At 37.5% G+C, this 16,852-nt stretch overlaps 1 protein-coding gene across 1 annotated transcript; it reads right to left on the bottom strand.

The window, feature by feature from the left end:
• Positions 1-346: 346 nt before the first annotated feature.
• ap3d1 (adaptor related protein complex 3 subunit delta 1) lies at positions 347-15,000 on the bottom strand (the record flags this gene model as incomplete). The annotated part of the gene is made up of 34 exons (XM_055164784.1): positions 347-1,964; positions 2,052-2,131; positions 2,217-2,338; positions 2,428-2,513; positions 2,653-2,741; positions 2,830-3,019; positions 3,244-3,264; positions 3,990-4,037; positions 4,381-4,545; positions 5,120-5,227; positions 5,972-6,025; positions 6,557-6,700; positions 6,780-6,945; positions 7,649-7,672; positions 7,897-7,970; positions 8,510-8,709; positions 8,835-8,910; positions 9,015-9,086; positions 9,256-9,397; positions 9,474-9,619; positions 9,698-9,929; positions 10,015-10,245; positions 10,328-10,476; positions 10,559-10,704; positions 11,732-11,780; positions 12,442-12,491; positions 12,573-12,622; positions 12,866-12,939; positions 13,009-13,148; positions 13,750-13,879; positions 13,961-14,068; positions 14,134-14,214; positions 14,310-14,390; positions 14,821-15,000. Coding segments are annotated over 34 exons (3,804 nt in total), but the record flags the coding sequence as incomplete, so codon positions are not given.
• Positions 15,001-16,852: the final 1,852 nt, after the last annotated feature.

Raw genomic sequence — 16,852 nt, 5'->3', positions numbered from 1 at the left:
CGCCACAGCTTTTCATAGATATTCCTAGATACCTTGATTGGTACAGAAAATCGGACTAAAAGACTTTTGCTGATGCCAAAATTAAAATTACTAACCTTTTAACCAGCTGCTGGCATTTCGGCCTGCCGTGTGGGTGGAATGCTAAAAGACAAAGCATTCTGGGTAATTGAGTTTTTTTCCTCAATATTTGTAATCGGTCTTAAACACGTTTCGAGCTGTTGATTTGAGGGAACTGCTGATATATTAAGGGAATACACACATATGCCACATGTCAAAATGGAGTCTTCATTCAGTTTACTTACCCTGTGCTAGATGGATGCCTGGAAAGTGCAACCACACCTTCACATTTTGCATTCTCTTATTTTTATTCGGCTTTAATTTGCCTCACATACTATTACAGGTGTTTAATGTATATGTGTAAAAAAAAAATCAAGACAGTTTTTTAAAGAGTATATTTCATTGTCACAAGCCAAAATTTGTCAAATAATTCACTACAACTGAACCAATATATGTAAGACGGGTTTCTGCCTCTCAGTACACTGCATCCTTTGACCTGCTCTAATGGGCATATCTGAAGTCCTGTGCCCTCAGTGACAAAGCTCCCAAAGAATACCCACTTTAATTGACTCCTCTCAATGTTTAATAATTTAAAACATCAAATTATATATTTTATAATCAGCTGAACTCAGATTGGATAAAAACAAGTAAACATAAATAGGTTATGAATGCCAAAATGGAATGAGACTTTAGTGTGTTTTTATATGGAATACATTTTGAAATTAAATAGAATATTTCTTATCATGCACTACAGAAATTCAATCCGCCATGGACTGAAAAATAATCAAAATTGGGAGTGAAATTGGGCGAGATGTAATGTTTAATTTCCAGATCAAAAATTATGTTCGAAAACCTCCTTACATAATACACATGTACTGACTTTCTTTAAAAGTATAGGGGATCTGTATTTACATTTAACTGCTGAATGTTACTGATTATAATATGTGTGTATGAAGATGTTCAATTTTAGTTCAGCATTAGCTACTACAAAACTGTATTGTGCTGGAATGAGAAAGGACATTTCTGGCTGCATAAATACAAATTGTCATTTATGACCGACAATACAGAGGGCCAAACAAACTACAACAGGATAAGAGGTGGTCTATAATGCCTGGTGGTGTGCCTGGCCCTTAGGATAAGTGGGCTTTTATCTTATGGTCCCACACTTTTCAAATTCTGAACTTTGGTTTATCTCTGCCCCAAAATGCACTTGACGACAGCTATGTTGTCTCAAGACAGTATGACAGTAAGTTTGAGTACCGATTTTCAATGAAGGGCCATTCAGGAAAATAGAAGGTCAAACGTTTTTCAGGCATACAAAAGAGCACACCCTGATGATTGGGAATAGAAAGAGGCGACGCAAGGGGAGGACAAAGGCGCAGGACAGAAAGACAAAACAAACAAAAACAAACTTGAAAAATAAATGTAAAAACACAATTTAACGATCAACAGTATATGTTCAGTTGTCCACGTCACATGACAGTCGCACTCTGATCTGTAAGGAAGATACACAGGAGAAAAGCGTGGATGTCAAACATCTTGAGACCAAGTCAGAGCTGGGGAGACAGTGGAGACAGTTCAAAAATGAGGAAAACTGAAAGTGCAGAGTGTACACAGTGAGCCTTCACACCAGGCTCAGTGCGCAGAAAACAGTGATGGGGCTCTGAAGTCACAAAGAGGCCCAAAGAAACAATGCAGTGAATCTGATGATGGGGAAATAGAGACTGGACATGCCAGTTGCAGTGTTGAACATGATTATGTAGCTTCACCAAAAGATGGCAGGGCGCGAGGGGGCTCAGGGCCTGACGCAATCAGCACTGAGAGAAGGTCTGCTTGATCTCATCCAGCACATTCCCAAGCAGCGTCGGCTCATCACATTTAGCGTCAATGGATACAGTCTGACCAGACTGAGAAAAGAAAGGCAAATCTATAAGCATTTGATTTAAAACTCATACATGTTTCTGTCACACAAGTTTCAAATGGGGTCTACTTACACTTTTAACTAGCAGACAAACATGATGACCCTGGATAGACCGGCTGTACATTGAGGCACAGGAGTCAATCCTTTCCACAACTTATCACAAATAAGTAAATCATAATTAGTTATATATCATTCTGTATGTATTACATTATATAAACTGACATCCACAATTCATTACCAGAAAAATGGTGATGGAAGCAGATCCTGGCTAGTAGATGATGGAAGGGCATGTTCACACCCTCCAGTCTGACAGAGCTGCTTTTAAGGTCACCAGACTCTAACAGTTTTGCAAATGCATCACTATGTGAAATAAAATAAAAATAGTATGTTGTAAATATTATACTGAACAAGTAAATATGGAAGATGAAAAAGATCAAAATGTGTACAACCTGTAGCAAGGAGTAGTGATAAGGTATGAGGTGCAGGTAAAGTGCAGTTTAAAGTCCAGTTTTTCATGAGTGGAGGACTCCTCATTCTGAAACACCACAACACAGGTACTGAATTCACACAATAATATGAAGACTTTTTTTTTTGTTTACAACAGAATAATTATTAAGTTGCCATGATAGTTGATTGAGAAGTATGTTATAAGCAGTATTTTACATTTTACTGACCTTAACAATAAATGTGAGGGTTCCCTTCAATTTCTGTGGCATTACAATGCTCTGCACAGCAAACACAAATCGTGCCTCATTCGAAACCCCTGAACAGAAAAAAAATGTATATAGTTCATATAGCGTTTATGTGGACAATAGCTCCAACTGAAAAATATGCAAATATATGTGACTGACCAGGTGGGAGCTGGAATGGAACAACTAGACCATCGTGAGGACTGGACCCTTCCGGCCTTTGTAGTTTGGAGTTGAGAGAGTCCAGGACATTGAACTCCATAGATTTTAAAAAGCTTTCACACTTGTTTTCAAATATTACTGACACCACAACCTGACTTCCATCCTGTAGGTTTCCTTGAATGTCATACACCTAAAAAGGAAAACAGAGCCAATGAGTTTGTATTTAATCCTGAGAACACTCAAAAGTGTCTAATCTTCTCCAGTATCCAAGTTCTGATTGCAACACCACAGTCCAATCCTATCACAGGAAGAAACTTAAGTGTTAGTTGCAAGACCCTTTGGCAACCACAGATCACACAGAAAAAAGGAGAGTAAAAGAATAGCAAATCACACTTAAATGATAAAAAAAAATACCTCATCAGCATCCTCCATCATCTTAAAAAAGAAAAGGAAATTGTTCATTTATACAATAGAGTTTTTCTTTTCTAAATGACCTAAATTATAAATGTTACAGTTACAACTGATTTTATTTCTATTAACTGCTTTTGGGTATTAACTGCTAGCAGACTAGTAAGATCACCATGTTACCTTTTATTGTATTGAAAATGCTACATTTGCCAAAATTATTATTAACATTTTTACACTTTTACAAGTCTCCTCTCCATTTGCTTTCTGCATGGAGTCACTCTACCTTCAGAGTGCCATCACTGCTTGCATCCCACTAATGAAACTACTGCACCTCACATCAGGTTGTTGTGTACAGTTTTTTATAATGCTTATGCATGTTTATCTAGAATTGTAATGTGGGAGAATGGATGACGTAGGCTTGTGGGCTAAGTAGTGAACAGAATCTTACAGCTAACCTTAAAGAGTTCACATAGGGCCGGGGAGAGATTGTTAAATTGCTGAAACATGCATGGATGACATCTAAAACCTTATTAACATTACAACATGGCAGAAATCTTTTAAAAATCTATTTTGAATACTACCCCTACTTAAAAGAAAAATGTGCAAGCTGTATCCAGCAACAAGGTAATGTGGCTATATAATATAACTTAGTTTAACTATGGATCTAAACCATTTCAGAAGATACATTACAAAATAACAATATTATAATCACTCAATCTACTTAATGCAAAATAGTTACAGTCAAAACTCACCATCTTAATGTAGGAGTTTTCTGCCAGCAGGTTGTAATTGGACATGGGCTGAAACAGAGGGAAGGGCAGAAAAAAGGTAAAAGTAATGTAATCTAACATTTGCAGAGATTTAGATGATAAACTTACTCAATTACTAATTACTGCCCATTTATCAATCTGACATCAATACAACACATTCACAGTAGAGTTGTCAAAAGTATCAATATCCACTACTAATTTCAACAATTATCCATACTGGAAAAAAAAAAAAGACAAAGTTTGACCTTTTCTGAATAAGTTTATATTGTCACAATCAATTTCAGAACTAGTATATGATCAGTTGGTAATATAAAAAAAAAACAACATTACCATTGCTATTAAATAAAATAATCTAAAATTTCCAATATCTCACCGGCAAAGGCTCCTCCTCTTCTTCTTCCACTGTGCCATTCTGCACAGACTCATCTCCTGCTGCATCGCGGTGGTGATGATGATGATGGTGGTGTTTCTTCTTTTTTTTCTTATCCTTCTCCTCCTTTTCCTTTTTCTGCTTCTTCTTCTTGTGTTTAGAGGATTTCTTTTACAAAGAGATAGACAGTTTGGTTAGTTCAGTGTTCTTGCTGACTATGTGATAACAATAAAGTTTTAGTCATTTGAATGATACATTTTTAATTTTCATAAAAGCTGTGAATTGTAAGCCAATTCTTAAACACTTGATACTTTAGCTGACTGTACAACATTTCATCAGGTCAGTGCTCACCCAAGACTAGAGATAGACCGAGATATTGGGCTGATATTTGTACTTTTTAGCAAATTGGCTATGAGTCTTAAATTTCCAGTACAGAATATAGTATCGGTGCACTTTTTAGGTAGTAGGTTGGCCAAAACAAAGCTTTTTGGAACACTTTAAGGCAAAGAGATAGCAGCACAAAACTTCTTTCAGGTTTGTGGTAAAAAGACTGTAGGTGAGTTGTTGTAGATTAAAAGGGCATAATTTGGCAAAAATTCTCAAAATCAGCCCAAAAATGTCATCAGAGTTTGCTCTAGATTTTAAAGTATCAACAAGGGCCATGAAAAAACCTATATCGACACAATCACACTCATTCAGATCATTACTTTTTATACTTTTATTTAACTAGGACAGTACTTACAGCCTCCTCTGTTTCAGTTTCTTTGGGTTCATCGGGCTCAGAGTCTGGGGCTGGAACAGAGGCAGCCTCAGCAACAGGGGATACTTCTGCTGCTACTGACTTGGCTTCCTGTAAACATAGAAACAAATACTTTTAGAGGAAAAGCTGCTCCTATAAGTAGAACTGTGTGAAGTCTAATTAGTCAAAAAAACAAAACAAAAACAAAACCAAACAAAAAAAAAAACAAAAAACTATGAATCAAAGTTAACACAATATGACCAATTTTGAGCTCAAACTTATAGTGGTTCCCAACCTTTAATTCACATGCATACCGCTTTTTATTGTATCATTATTTTGTGAAATATCTCATGCTAAAGTGTGACAATTTAAATTGTACATGAATAATTGTATTAGTAAAAGACATAATACAGAAATGTATATATTTAGCTAAAGGGCTGCACGTTGGTTGGGAAACACTTAATGAAGATCAAGACAAAAATTTGTAAAAATAAATTTCTTAAAATTGTACTGACAATCAACATGAAAAAATAGATACATGATATCCAATTTACTTTTGCCCCTGACACACCTCAACAGTGAGCAAAAATAAGCAGTGAAAGTGAATGGCAACCACATGAAGAATAATATAATAAATCCACAAAGGCATGCACTGAAAAAGTGAAAGGCTGAGAATGAGACAGGGAAAGTGCTTAGTGACCTGTAAAGAGAGGAAATCGTGTCAAGGGTAAAGAATGACTACAGAAACACAATGCATGAAGGAAATACTGGACCCAACAATGTGATCAGACCGATAAGCATGAATCATGGGGGACAAATTAATGTATTTTAAGAGAAGAGGGGACGTGTCTCAACCTGGGTGTTAGAGGGCACTGGAGCATTTGAGAGCCAGAAATCCAGATCCGAAACCTGGAAAATCAAGGGAGGAGTGCGAGGAGGTGAGAGGGACAGGCTCAAACTGGTTCTGCAGCTTATACTATTCATGAAAAGGAATACAGAGATTACAATGTTCTGTTTCATGAATAAATGTATCAAGTATTTGGCAAGAATCTACTCAGTCAGCTCAGAGGGAATGATACTTGTTAACTAAAAGTCAGTGAAAGGCAGGCTGGAGACAAGTGATGAAAGTCTTGAGTTAATGATAATGGTCCATGCCATCCAAATGTGACTCGTGTGTGCATATTAAAAAGTGCACAATTAAACTTTTCTGGTGAGAAGGTCTGTCATCTATTTGCCTGGAATATTTGAAAGTATGTTATTAAACTATCTCCATGGAGACAAGCAGATGATGGAACCCAGTTAGTAAATTTATATAGTTTACAGCATCTACAACTTTTCATTGTGTGATAATGGTCGTTCAAAACACACTGTCAATTTATATATAAATGGTAATGTTGTTGGTGATTTTCCTTGTTATTAATATTTACTAAGAGACTGTACCTCTGGCTCAGTGGTTGTGGGTGGTGCTGACACTTTACAGACTTCCTCGGAGTCAGCCGCAGGAGCCTCAGCCTCTCCTCCAAGGAGATCCTCTTCCTTTTCTTCATGTTTGTGTTTTTTCTTCTTTTTCTCCTCTTTGCTCTTCTGTTGATAACAGATATTCACCAGTGTCACAAATATGCTATATACTCACACACTCACATGAACAGTTAAATGGACCTACCTTTCTATCTCTCTCTTTATCCTTCTTTTTTTCCTTCTTGTCTTTGCTGCTTTTCTTTTTGGGCTCTATTGAAGTGCTCTCTGCCTCTCCATCTTCAACTGGGCTTTTTGAGGATTCAGCAGCACGATGCGACCTGACAGGCAGCTTTTCACTGTCTGCGAGGGGCCTAAAAATAAAGTCAATCTCAGAGTTTAGTGCTTACCAAGAGAACAGCCTTTTGTTATAACTGTGTAACTATGATAACAGGACTGTAATAATTGGTTAGGGTTAGTGTGCACTTTTTCAACATCATTCTTCATGCAGCATTACACTGTATTAAAAACATGTCTCAAGAAGTGCAGCCAAAAGTCATCATTCGATATCATAAATTAAGCCATTCCTGAATTTAACTGTTAACATTTGCTTCCCACAGTCTGAAAATACAAGCATTAGAGACCCCTACTGGTAATTCACTAAACTACAATGTAATCACTAAAGAATGCAACTGGAAGCATCATTTGCAAAAAAAAAAAAATAATTAAATTTAAAAAAAATTACAGTAACAAATACTAGTCTATATCCTAGACAACCCCCAGATATGTGGTATGTATCTTTACATGTAATTGGTTAAAAAAGAGGAGACAATCTAGTTGAGCATTGCTGTAATGGGGAAGTGGGTAATGAAAAAAAGAGAAGAAAGATTTCATTCACTAAAAAAGCAGATAAAACAGCAGAGCCGCAGCAAAGAAGGACCTACAGTACAAGAGTTAAGCTAGCAGCTTTTAGTGAGTCAGATCAGCAGGGAGAAAAAGGAGAAAGGAAAAGGAACAGAGCTTTATCCTAATGGAGGAGAATCGGAGCCTGCATCATGAGGCGAGGGTAGTACTCACCTGCGACCAGCCATTTCCAACAAACTGTCCACATTGGAAAGAGGAAATAAGTGGGTGTGTGTGCGCATAGAACAGAGGAAGCAAAGAGTACAAAGTTGTAAGAAAAAGCAGGAGTAACAAGGGCCCAATCCCATCCTCAGTGGCACCGCTCACGGTGAGGTTAGAAGAGCCATGATGTATATTGTATGCATTTTCATTATGTTAAAAGTTCCTTATTTGTAGAGACCACATTTGTAATTAAGACTCACTTGTCCAGGTCGATATCCAGAGCTTTATGAGGGTCATTCGGATCCTTTTCATCTTCATCACTTGGTAAGGCATTCTGGAAGAGCATGCCAATATATTCTGTCAAATCTAACTCTCTGACAATATACTGTACATGTAAAGATACATTCAAACATTGTCACATTAAACGCCATGCAATAAATTAACAATACATTTTAACATAATTCAGTGGTGGAAGAAGTACGCAATTTACTTAAAGTACAGATACTGGAGCAAAGAAAATACTCAAGTAAAAGTAACACATCAAAAGTATTAAAGTACCCATAAGTATTTTGTGAAGATTTTGAAATTTTATAAAGCTTCAAATGTACTGTTCTTAATAAATATTGCTGAATTTTGTTCAACAGAAACAAATCCAGCTGCTTTATGTGTATACTTTAATATTAACTATGGATGTGTTAAAAAATAAACTTTTCTGCAGGTCTCAACCTATAAAGTTCAAAGTGTCCACCATAGTGCTTAAGTAAATTAGTGGTACTAAATTGATACCATCTAACTGAATGGGGGTGACTCAATGACCCCATTGAGACATGCAGAAAAAACTAAGTATGGGGTTGCTGGACATGGCAGGTTTACCTCTGGCATCTCCTCTGTTACAATGTCCACCTGGTGCGCAGGTGTGATGTCCTCCTCGCTTTCTGGACCTGAATCGTGCTTCTTTCCTCGTCCACTCCGTTTTTCTTTCCGCTTTTTCTTTTCCTTCTTCTTTTTCTCTGCCTTTTCCTTCTGTCGTCGTTCCTCCTCCAGTTTCAAGTACTGTTCAGACATTGGCATACCTGCCAATAAAATGTAGGCCACTTAAATGAGATAGACTGGGAAAAATATAGATAGGGTAACTAGCTGTTGTAACAGTAACTAAATACATATTAAAATAAAATAATTCACAAGTATAATGTCCCACCTGGAACTTTGAGAGGCACACTAAGATCGATCTGTACGACTGGAATGTGCTCCACTCCAGGGGCCTCCTGATATACCTTGTAATGTAAGAAATATTTACTTACTTACTTCTATACTATATTTCACAAAACACACAGTCAACATTAGTAGTTGTTATTATTTAGAAAATGAAGAAACAAACCTTTTGAGAAGATGGAGAGGCCTTGATGTAAAATGGATTATTGGCTTGCTCTTGCTTTCGTGCTTCTCTCCTCTAGAAACAATAGCAAAAGCAACATGCATTACCGACCCATGAATGATAATTATGGCTTAATGATTTTCAGAAAGTATTCCACTCTCAGGAATGTACAGCCATTTATAAAACAACATGGTCTCCTTTTGGAAAGAAACAAAAACAAAACTATAATTATTGACCAGCATACCCTAGCCAACTCCTTCTCGTCCACCTCCGTGTGGCGGGGGCGGGAGTGTTTGGGCTCTTCCTTGGCAAATATAGCCTTGGGCTGCTCATCCTCAGACTCGCTCTCAGAGGGAGGTTCATTTATCCAGGCATCCAGGTCCAGGCTGAAAACAAAAACAAATACTGACTTTTCTAAACAGACCTCCAATGTCTATGTGAGTTTATGAAAGGAGGACGTACCCTTCAGGAACAGGCACTTTCTTTTGTGCCTTTGGAGCAACAGGATTGAGTTCGCCAGCAAACAAAGCACTGACCTCTTCAGCTACTTCCACATCTTTCTGTTGCAGTTTCTGGATGTACTTAACAAGTTGTAGAATGCATGAAGCCTAGTGAAAAATGCATGTATTTGACTAGAGGATAAGCATTAGACTTAAGATAATGGACTTTACAGTATAGTAACTTACCCTCTCTTGCACCTCCAGGTTGGCGCTCTGGACAAATAGTGGTAGTCTGTCAATCATTAGCTGGATGTTTTCCTGAGTGGCCGTGCTGTCAGTGTTTCCTTCCTGGCTCTTCAGCACTGTGGCAAAAAGTTTAGCTGCATTTTGCACATACACTGCCTGGATGTGACCAGGAAGAGTGGCCACTTTTGGTCGCAGCATTGCCTCAAGTGTTTGAGCCGGATTCTCCAGGTGTCTGTTAAAAACAAGTAAAAATGTAACTCATTCAAATGTTCCAGCAAACACATTAGCTTATTTGCAGTAATGTTAGATATACATACTCTGAAAACTCTCCACATATCCATGCAGCAGCATACAGAACTTCACAAATACCATTGCGCTGCATGTTGCCAGTCAGGAAGTGGGCATTGTCCAGGAGCATGGCCATTTGAGCAACAGCAAAGACCCGAATGGCCTTAACTCGAATGGCCACGTCCAGCATCTGAGAGGCGATGAGATGGCCATGCCGTGTTCCCTCTAACCGGGTCAGTTCCACCAGAATACTTATGTACCTGAGAACAGAGATCACATATTTTAATTTAACAATAAACAAACAAATAAATAAATAACCAAAGAGCCAGTTCACATACATACCATTCAAAGTTGGTGATGTACTGGTAGTTGCTCTGGCTGCAGATATCAATGATCTTAGTCAGGAGTTCATCTCTGTAGGTGGTTCCCTCTGCTTTGTCCACATGCAACATCAACTTTTTCACAATCTCCATCAAGTTCTTCTTAGACACCTGTAGAGTCAAGTATAGAAAAGTACTGAGATTATTTCAGTCCAGACACAACAGAATAGTCATATAATTAAAGACTACAAACCATTCCGTAGAGAAGATCCAGAGCTCTGAGGCGGATGGACTCGTCTTTGTCATCAAGACACTGGAGGATGAGGTCTTTGTGGGACTGCACTGATTTGGGATGGGTCTTTAAGATCTTTGACATGGCCAAAAGGCCCAAGTATTTCACTGGAGAAACACACACATATGTGGCTCAATAACAACATAGCAGTACACTTAGTTCTAAGATTTGTATTTCAGTGTAATGAAAAACCTAAAATATGGTATACAAAGGCATGTAGAAACATGTAGAGAGCATATTGGAACATGCTGGACTTAACAAATATTAATACTTTTGGCTATAAACATAAACAGTAACAAACAATAACGTGTGTTTGAAAAAAAGATGAATAAGTATTACAAAATTATAAAATACATGAAATACAACACAAGCAACACAAAAGCACAACTGAAGTGAACACACACAAAAACACAGGACAGACATAGACTGGAACATCAGGACCCTCATTAGTCCAACAGTCTGCGCTCATCTCAGTCTCTTTCACCAAGAAAACACTTATACAGACTGCTGAAGATCTATTGTGGCTCAATCAAATGTTAGACCTCCTTTTAAACAGATTATACTCAGAAGTGAGCTTGGGCTCAGGTGGGGCTGGACACTGCAGTAAGGAACAGCTAAGTTGATCTCAATGGAAATGGAGGTAAAATGAGAAAATACACAAAATATGCTCTTAGCCAATGTCTGTGCTTAAAAACAGAGCACTGCATTGAGTTTCTCTGGAATACATTGTGAAAAACAGATCACTATTTTAAATATATAAATGCAAATGTTTTACTTACTAGTACAAGATGTCAGTTAAATTTAACCATATACTGAAAGATGCGCCAGTCTACTACTACATCTAGCTAGGCCACAAACACGACTAACTATGCATGTGGGTCCAGATAACTCACATTCAACTGTCGTATCAACATGTTAAATAACTTTTGCACTGGCCATTTTCAGCCCATGCTCACTGATTTTTTTTTTTGGGAGGCGGGTCACATACAAATTTCTTGGATGTGAAGTAGTATTGCTCGAGTTATCAAGAGCCAGGGTTACTAAGTCGTTGCCATCTAAGTGGGACTGCTCCGTAGTGAGAAACACACAGACAATGAGAAAATGACACACTGCAGGCATTGACAGAGGGCTCACAGTTCTGGTCCGAGTCTTCAATCAGGATTCGCAGTTTCTGAACACAGAGCTAAGAAAGAACAGAAAAAGGGAAGAACGGACAACCATTAACAACACAGCAAGCCTTTCCACACCAGTTTTATATTCTTATTATTATCAAAGAACACAAGTCATACTGACAAAGTGTGTAGAAAAATAATGCCAGATTTTTCATGCATTATTGAGTCACAAGGACATAACAAGAAAGTCATGAGGTTTGCTAGTCCTTCTGTGACTAGAGATGGGAGAGGTATTGACAAATTGATAGCCCTGGGGATGTGCTAAATTAGAATATCATTCATATTCATGTCCTTACAGAATTCATACAGAATACTAAGTATAATTACAAAAATTTGAATGAACAAACATGTCTAGTGCACTCTCCAAACAAGGGTATAAAGTGATTCTTTTGCAGTTAATTTTACAGTCCATTCACAATTGCTGTATTTGAACTTCAACCAATACAAGTACGCACATTTGAGCACATTACTGATGCACTATTAAAACACCGTCTAAATATCAGTAACAGAAATACAGACATATTCATTTCTGTCAATATCACCCACCACCTACTCAGATTATTGATTTTTGTTTTAATGAAAGAAAAAAGACCCCAGTGAAAACATGCATATTGAACTGGAGTGGAAAGGGTTGATAAGGGGTACAATACATACTGGAGGGGGCAGGCTTACCTGGATACTAGCACTGTGGTTAGGCATCCCAGACGACAAGGAAATCAACACTGAAGCACCATGAAAAACACAGTTACATTTAGTAATGCAAGAATACAATATTGCAATATTTGCAGAAGAGTAGTACTAACCTGCAATTACTGTGTTGACACATTCATATAGCAGGGACATGGCGGAGGTACTAATGAAAAGAAAATACTTGTTTTTTATAAACATGTACTACACAGATAAACCACTGTTTCTCTGCTGTTTCTTTTTATTCTGTACTGACTATAAATTTGTGAATTTCATATGTGTCATATGCACTGTATTTGTGTATTTGATTGTCTGTGCACCTTTCACTTCATGCCCAAGTCAAATTTCATCTGGTGGGACAATAAAGTTGATCTTATTTTATCTTATCTTAGTATGGAATAATACTAACCTGTGAATTAAATTGGTCAAAGGTTCAATTAGTTTCTTCCCCAAACGTGGCTCAAGTGGTGTTAGAGCTCCAAACTGAAAAAGGAGTTTTCTTTTAATGTACTGAAATAAACAACAATCACCAATTCACTGAAAGTTACTTACCAACTTGATAATCTTAATAAGAACCCAATTATTTGTAGAAGAGGTCATGAGTTTAAAAAAGAGTGGGGCCAGAGACAGGTAGTTTTTAGGATTCCTTCGGGCCAGTTCACAGATGACATTCACAGCTGCTGACTGAACTCCTATGAAAAATAAAAGAATGCATGATATTTAAAAAAAAAGGTATATAATTATTACAAACAAGTCTAAATTACACTTTTATATATCACGTTACATAGTACTGTCTATACTGTCAAAATAGTTGTCAGTTTAAAAATCTTTGATTTATAAGAATTATATGGGCATGTTTGTGGATCCAATCCTGAACAAATAAATACAAGGGGCAATATTTGTGGATTACGTTTCAAAATGGGTAAATCTTCCATAGTTATATAGGCCCCTGCCATCGGTCTGAAACTATGGCACCAAATTATAAACATAAATGTTTTAAGAAGATAGAAGTCATGTTATGGTCTATGGAACAACAATAGATTGTGATGGTTGATGAGCCCCTGGCAGAAGGCACAAAAAGGCCTTCCTTAATCTCATATTCTCAGAGTCTGAATAATTTATAAGGCTCAGGTGACAGAAATAATGCCACAGACTCCAAAGGTCTCTAGGTTCTAGTGCAACCGTACATCTTCATAAGACCAAACTGCCTGAAATACAATATATACTACTAAATATAATACTAAACATTTGTCCACAAAATGGAAGGCCTAATGCCAGGCCTGAAGAGGATACCTGGATCTGGGTCCTCTAATTTCTCCTTGAGTCTGGGAAAGGCCGGCCTCAGGGATTCTGGGTATTTAAGGAACACCTTGTACATGATCAATACTGCCTTTTTTCTAATGTAGGGTTTTGTATGAGACATCTAAGAAATACAAAAAAAAAAGCAAGTCAGCTGTGGTTGGGCAGTTTCATCTGATTTGAAAATATGTTATGATGAACTCACAAGAGTCATAATGTCATTGGCCAGATCTCGGGCTAAGTCAGGAGTCACAAAGCAGGAGAGGCCAGTAAGGGCGACACCTGTGTCATACTGGTTAGGACTGCTCAGATCCTGAGGGATAAAGGTATGAAATTAGAAATAAGTTCAGAGAAGCAGGCACAAAAAGCACAACTGACCTTTCGAATTTGGTTAGTCGTCAGCATAATGACATCTGTGCTCTCATGAAAGCACTGTGAGGCAGCCAGGTAACCAATCCTCTGTAGAAATAACCCAGTGATGCTTTTGTTTGCATTTATACATATGTATACATTGCCACCTCCATACAATACATTTGAATGGTTCTAAACTTTACCTTGTATGTAAACTTTGAGGAGCTCATCACTTCAACGATGTTGAATGCTGCCCAGCTGACGTCATAGCCGAGCATTTGAAGCTGGAAAAACAAAGTGGTGGTTATTAAAAAGAGAAATGATGAGCCCTTTGTGTGCACAGAAAGGCCAAATGATTTTGGCTCAGAAGCTTTCACTTTCAGTCCAAACTCAGAGCACCCAAGCAATAAAATCGGAGAGCCAGGTTAAAAATAGAATCTGTGCTACCGCTTTCATTTAATTTATACAGAAGTGTCTAGGTACTGCTGTGGGTTGGATTTGGGTTTGCGAGTACAAGCTTGTGTACCACCTTGTATAATATTTTGATGAGAGCAAATCAAAGAGCAAATTAATTCTGCAAATTGATGTTTGAACAGCTAAATAATTAAGCTTGTTGCCTTGAGACAGGTACAGCCTGCAGCCTGCAAGACCTGCATCTACGCGTACCAGTGAGACAGACAGTGTGTAAATCAGTAAAGTGTCCAAAGGTCTTACATAGGTGAGTTTGCACACAGCATTGGCTTTGACAGCGATGTTGTCCTGCTTGAGCTCCTGTTTGATCTCATCGATGCATGTGGAAATGTACTTGGCCTGAAGGGAGAGGGCAAACAACAGACACCAGATCAGATTAGGTACAACGTTAGTGTCTAAAGTGGAAAAATGTTCTAGTGACAATCAACATCAACAAAAGACAATTCTTTGTATATTCTTATCATATCCTTTCTTTTGGGCAGTTATATCTATCTTAAACATGTTGTTTTCTTGCAGCAAGGGTTAAAAAAAATCAAAGGGAAGAACACAGACAAGACCTGGGCCTTGTGCGGTCCTTGGAAAGTTTTTGATTATAATTATTATAGAGTAGTAATAGAACACTAGAGCAAATATTTCACTTATATTTATATTTATCTTATAGGCATTTCTTTCACCAGTAACAGTGTTGATCCAGCCCTCCACCACATGCTGGGATTAGATTATAGCCCTTGGGAAAATAATTATTGCCCAATCCTGACATAAACCTTGATTCTGTGCTCCGTTTCAGTGCAGACATCATGAAATATCATTCTTTAATAATATGACAGTAAAAACAAATTACCAACACATTTGAAATTATGCAAAGACTTCAAAAAATTTGGTGCCGAATTAAGGAGGACATATAAGACAGAAGTGCCAACATTAACTAACATCTAAATAACACCTAATTAAGGGCACAGCGGGAGCAGGGTGGGAAAGGGATAGATATATTTAATGCCATTGTACTTTTTTAAATAACTGTTTGAATATAGATTGCATTGTTTATGCTATTTTTGTATTCTATGTTTTGTTTCTCTCAGGGACTATAGATGGAAATTAATTCTAATAGCTACTGTCCTGTATAAAGCATCTTTTCAATGATTCTTTGATTAATTCTCCTGTATACGGTCCCTGTCAAATAAGTAACTAAAATGAAACAGCACTAAAGCCTTGTCAAGGTATTTTAAAACAAAACAGTTAGCATGTACAAAATATTGCAATAAATATCTTACCATGAAATATTGTGATCATATCACACCATGAGATGTGAATATTGTTACATCCCTGGTATGATTAAAGGCATTCCCAAATTGAACATTTAACAGAGTGAGTGAGATGTGTGTAGTTTAAATTCTACATTTAAAGAGTGTTTTGAGGCCCAGCATTTGTTGTGACTGTGTTTTAAAATAATTCTATAACAATTATGGCGAGGTAAAAGATAATACTTGTTAAAAATACAAACTAGAGCGACAACAGTGACTATGTGTGAAACTGCGATGTAAAATGCATTGTTAGAAAGAGCAACTTTACAAAACAAACGTGCTCACATTTAGCTGAGTGAGAGAGAGTGCTGGTCATGTGTGTGGAGTCATAAGACACCACAGTAAGAGGAGGGGGTCAAGGGAGAGGACTGCTGCCCCAGGACAAACTACAGCGAGCGGGCAGCCAGAGAGGCACTCAGCCCACTGTCACCAGACACACATGACAGTCTTTTTCAGTGCCTGATTCAGAAACAATTGAAATTGCTCAAATAGCATTCTGATAGCTAAGACACAGTTAAGGACTATGGAAAGTTAAGGGCAGTGTGCAAAATAGATTAATATATTCAGTAAGTAACAAAATAACCAAAAAGGTCTGAAAGAATGATTGGAAAGGGAATGTGTTAGTATTGCAGTTACATAAATTGATGAAGTTGCAACACTTTCATAAGAAATAGCTAAATAAAAATAAAACAATATTCTAGTGCAAATGTGTCAGTAAATGATCTAAATCGAGTTTCTTGTGCAATAGATTACTTTTGAATAAATATGAAAGACAAATGTGACATGTTCCAAACTGTGGGACAAGGGGAAAAAGTCAGCACAGGTCCACCAACAGTGTATTAATATTTTAAACACACTATCCACAGTTGCCCAGGCAACCACCACCCTATCCACCTGATCAGGTAGAGTTTCCACAGGTGAATTGCTTAAGACACAAACAAACATCAAGACATCAAAGACTAATAATGTTACAA

This window comes from Boleophthalmus pectinirostris, unplaced genomic scaffold (assembly GCF_026225935.1).
Source record: "Boleophthalmus pectinirostris isolate CB_2022bp ecotype Guang Dong unplaced genomic scaffold, ASM2622593v1 HiC_scaffold_7, whole genome shotgun sequence".
NCBI lineage: Eukaryota > Metazoa > Chordata > Actinopteri > Gobiiformes > Gobiidae > Boleophthalmus > Boleophthalmus pectinirostris.
Note: the sequence above shows the minus strand (reverse complement) of the source record. Positions and strands in the feature narration are given on the sequence as shown.